The following is a 4,641-nucleotide window of genomic DNA, read 5'->3' on the forward strand; positions in this document are numbered from 1 at the left end:
AGAAGAAGTGCAAATATTTGTCAAAACTGAGAGACAACATTGGAACCGTACGACTAATGAAGTGTTACAGTTTATCTGAATTTCAGCTGCTTGTCCATTAATCTTGGATTCCGTGATCCTATCCAGATCCGAAACTCACTACATTCACTGTCATGTGTCCCTAGTGTCCTCTGCTCTGTGGAGTTCCTCATTCTCTCCTGGTCTGTCGTGGCCTTAACAGTCTTGAGGAGAACTCTCAGGGACCCGGGATGGTAGAAAAGCCTCCAAGCTAAGTTAAGCTGCTGTTCTTCTGATACTGTCAAGTGGGGTTCCGACTTTGGGTTTTGAGGAAGACACCACACAGGTGAAGCTCCCTTCCAGTCCCCTTACATCAGGGTACATGTGACAGCAGTGTGTCTTACCACTGGGAATAATCAGCCTGGTTTAGCTGATTATTTGAGTTTGCCAGGTTTCTTCAGTGCTTTCCTCTCTTCCTCCTCTTTTCTTTGGAGACAAGTTCCTAAGTCTAGCCCACACTCAGAGAGGGCAGGCCAGTAGGTTCATCCTCCTGGAGGGCATAGTCTATTATTTAGGATGTTTCTGTAAGGAATGGTTGTCTCCTCTCCCACATTGATTTATTTAGACAGTAATTTATATCAGTATGGATCCACACATATTACTTTATACGTTGGTTTATCCTCAAATACTCTGTTACTTATTTTGTCTGTCAAACCCTTTCCAGTTTGGCCATTAGGAAATGATCAGGCTTCCTTCTAGTGTTTTCAAGGGCCATCTCAAACGGTTTGTCCCAACAAACTGCTTTCCTAATGTGGAAGGTTGAGTTTGACTCTGAAAGAGTTTTCACATACAGACTGTCACCTGTGATCAATTCAGCCCTCTGGGCCTTAGAACTCCCATCCACAGTGGCCTGTAGGGCTGTGCACCTCAGAGTCTCTACCCCAGGAGATAAACCCTCAAACCCACAGCTTCTCCCTGATGTTCCTGGATAGACTGTGCAGTGCAAGCACCTCCCGTGACCAGGCTCACTGTGGAGGAGGAAGGAGAGCCAGCAGAAGGGGCAAGGCTGGGGCCTGCTCAGGATCCAGCAGGCTGAAGGGCCTGAGGAAAGCTGGTGGCATGATGCAAAAGTACAGAATTACCAGCGCCTGAGAAAAGCCACGTGGCTTTAAGTCCTATGAATTCCTTGTTGGGCATTATTCAGAGCCCAAGCCTGCTGACCAGCAGTGTCAGGGCCCTGCCAAGAGACTGGAGATGTTAAGACATCTGGGGGCTTCAGTAAGGTCCAGTTCCACATTCTTATCTCAATGACTTCAACTTGGGGAGAAAGGAAGGATTCTTTATGTCCTTTTTTCTACCTGACAGTGGTGTAGATCTGTCCTTGGCCCTCCTATGATTCCGTCTGCTCAATATGGGAGAGTAATGAACTCAGAGCCAGGATGGGTTGGGGGAATGATGACCAGGAAAAGAGGTGATGATTGGGGCTGGGACAACAGAGTATTTGGCTCCAAATGGAGTCACTTAGGGAGAAGGAAACGGCAACTCACTCCAGTATTCTTGCCTAGAGAATCCCACGGGCAGAGGAGCCTGGTGGGCTGCTGTCCATAGGATCGCACAGAGTCGGACATGACTGAAGTGACTTAGCATGCATACATTGGAGAAGGAAATGACAACTCACTCCAGTATTCTTGCCTACAGAATCCCAGGGACAGAGGAGCCTGGTGGGCTGCCAACTATGGGGTTGCACAGAGGCGGACATGACTGAAGTGACTTAGCAGCAGCAGCAGTAGGAGTGACTCAGACACCTCAGCTCCACTTGATCTTTGGCAAAGATATCCCCACATGTCTTCCAAGAGCTCTGGTCTCAGAGTAGGATGGTCTTCCACAATAAACACCCCAAGGGCCATGGGAGCCACCTGTGCCAGGAGCCTGTAATTTTCCTGGGAGGGAAGTAGGCTGGGCTTGGGGAGCTAGTGGTGTATAAAGCAGGCAAAACCCTGCCCTGAGCAGAGCACTCCAGCTGCCGCCATGATGAAGGGAGCGCTGCTTGTGCTGGCCTTGCTGGTGACCAGAGAGCTGACCTTCAAGACGCATGAGGGTAGGAAGGAGAGTCTGGATGGCCCTGCTGATCCTTGCTCACTGCTATCTCCCTGCATCCTTCCCAGTCCTGTCCAAGCCACTTCTAGGGGCAGATTCTGAGGGCAGGTGACAGATCAGTGCCTAGGAGTCCTGCACAAATATCCGGAGGCTTTCAGTCTTTGAATGGGGCTGGTGGTGTGGAGCTGGAAGGGTCATTATCTGTGCAAACCCTGGGAGATAGTTTGTTGGGGGTAGTGGTGCTTAGTGAGATGGAGGAAGCAGGCTGGTATGCCTGGGAGCAGTGGTGAAAGGAAGAGGGGTCTCCAGGCCTAGCCCCTCTTGCTGCTCCCTCTGTTGGGAGTTCCTCATAGGGAAGGTTTTGTCTGGAGTGTAAGCAGTCCTGGGAGAAGGTGGGTCTCTGTGGGAGGTGAGTCTGAAGCTTTGAATGTATGAGTTCCTATCAAGGGTTGGGAAACAGAACCTCCTAACCTGGTGATTCTTTTGACAAGGTGTTTTCTGTCTCTGCCTTCAGTGGAAGCCTGCCCTGTGTTTTTTGAAACCCTTAGTGCTGTGGGTCTTGGACTCCCAAGGAAAGCATTGAATGCAACCTTGGATTCGATCGATGCAAATGAAGCTGAAAGAGCAGCCTTGGGAAGAATCTGGGATTGCTTCATTGATGCAGGACCTGAGAACAGGTTTAATCATCTGAAATATAAGGTAACTTACCTTTACCCACACTGATCTTGAGAACTCACGTGCAGCATAGTTCAGTATGCCACATGGTAATAGATCATTCGATCATGGAATGTGTGATAGAGCTATAAACAGAAGCACATAAGCCTTTTGCCCCAACCTGCAGCCCCTGTAATATGCAAGCACAGTCCACCTGCACACCCAGCCTCTTGTTACCAAATCTGTATATATGATGTCACAGCTCACACAGAATAGGGGACTAATGTCGATGCACTAGGAGAAGTGTACTGACTCCTGTAATTTTTTTTCTCACTGAGACGAAGTAGCATTGGAGAAGTAACATTTTCAATTTTGCAGGCAATGAAGCATTCAGCTCTCATACGTGTAGCAGTCTGTCATCTCTACTTCAGGAATATTTAAAAGGAGTCCCAGCTTTTAGGTCTCCTTCCAGCATGGGACTCCATGGCTTATAAGCTGTCTGACCTGTGGTCACATCACCTCCTCTTTATCCCTCTTTGATGGCCATTGCTCTGGCTCAGAGCCCCATTTCCACCGACATGTTCTCAGTGCCTACGAGCCAGAATTTCCACTCTGGGGTTTTGGTGCCTAATATCCTGGGGCAGCTTCTAGGTACGTACAACCACTCACTTGGGCCAATAGTGTATTTCTCAAAGAACCATCTTTTTGCTGCGGTTTTCTTCTGATATAGTATTTGAGATCTGAATAGCCTGTCTCTGCATATTTTCATCAAATTGTTAACTGTTCAAAACAAGTGGTTTGCCATGATTTGCCATATCATGCACTAATAGAAGCTCCCATGGCACATGGGGTTGTTTATGACACTTGCATGCACCTTCCATCCACCCAGCACACCTGACCGAGGAGGCTCAGGTGTGACCCAAACCCAGTCTCCAGCATCGTATTCCTCCTTCAGGACCAGCCCTGGATGTTCTCTGCTGACCCTTGTCATCTCCTCCCCTCCCTGCTGTGACTGGTGGCTCTGTCTCCCTCCTGACATCTGTGCCTGGTCTACTAGGGAGCCATCCTCCCCCTGATGCCTGCCTGCAGCCCCCTTTCCAGTGGTGGGACTGTGGGCAGAGGTTCTTGGTAGGGATGGGGCTGAATCCCTGAGGGTGAGGCCTGAGGTTTTCCTGGGGAGACAGGATAGCCTGGCTGTGGGCTCAGGTCCTGTCCCTCCACCTCCTTCTCCCTTGCAGGCGTCCATCATCTTCAGTGATGATTGCATCGGCTATAAATTGTCCTCGGTGGTGAATGCTCTTATAGGATTTGTTTCCAGTCTTCTCTCTTTGGTGTGATAAGCTTTGCCAGTTGTGCCAGGTCTGCGCTTGATCTTCCTGCCCAGTTCTCCTTCTGTTCCTGAAGCTGGAATCCAGACACCTTCCCCACCTGATGTGGTCTCTCTCAGGCTGAATCTAATAAAATCACTGCAATACTGCTCATTGTGCCCAGTGTCTGTGTTCTGCGCAGGGAGGATGTGAAGCAGGAGGTCTTGAGTGATGGTGAGAAGTGACACAGGTGGTCACTGAGAGCTTGGGGACCAGGTGTAAGACATAACTTACAGCCAGTCCCTGGCAAGCTGTGGGAGTATGGGCAAGTTTCTTGTAACTTTCCAAGTCATTCTGTCATCTGCTACATGGGGATTTTGTGTGAAGTTAAGCAAAATAACAAATGTGTAACCTGTGACGTCACAGCCTGGCTGGATAAACTTGTTTTGGGGCATAGATAACATATGTCTCACTGGCCTTCAGCACAGGAACAGAATCTCCAGTCCCTCTGGTTATTGACAGGTGACATCAGAGATGAACCAAGAGAGTCATTGCTGGTCCCCTCTTTCTCCCAGTGGCATTCGCC

At 49.2% G+C, this 4,641-nt stretch overlaps 1 protein-coding gene across 1 annotated transcript; it reads left to right on the forward strand.

Annotated features, from left to right (window-relative positions):
- Positions 1,994–4,227, forward strand: LOC102169125 (major allergen I polypeptide chain 2). Its single transcript, XM_005692259.2, has 3 exons — positions 1,994–2,095; positions 2,609–2,793; positions 3,987–4,227. Exons 1-3 carry the CDS (start codon positions 2,026–2,028, stop codon positions 4,083–4,085), a joined length of 354 nt encoding a protein of 117 aa, XP_005692316.1. The 5' UTR covers positions 1,994–2,025; the 3' UTR covers positions 4,086–4,227.

This window comes from Capra hircus, chromosome 18 (assembly GCF_001704415.2).
Source record: "Capra hircus breed San Clemente chromosome 18, ASM170441v1, whole genome shotgun sequence".
Classification (NCBI taxonomy): Eukaryota; Metazoa; Chordata; class Mammalia; order Artiodactyla; family Bovidae; genus Capra; species Capra hircus.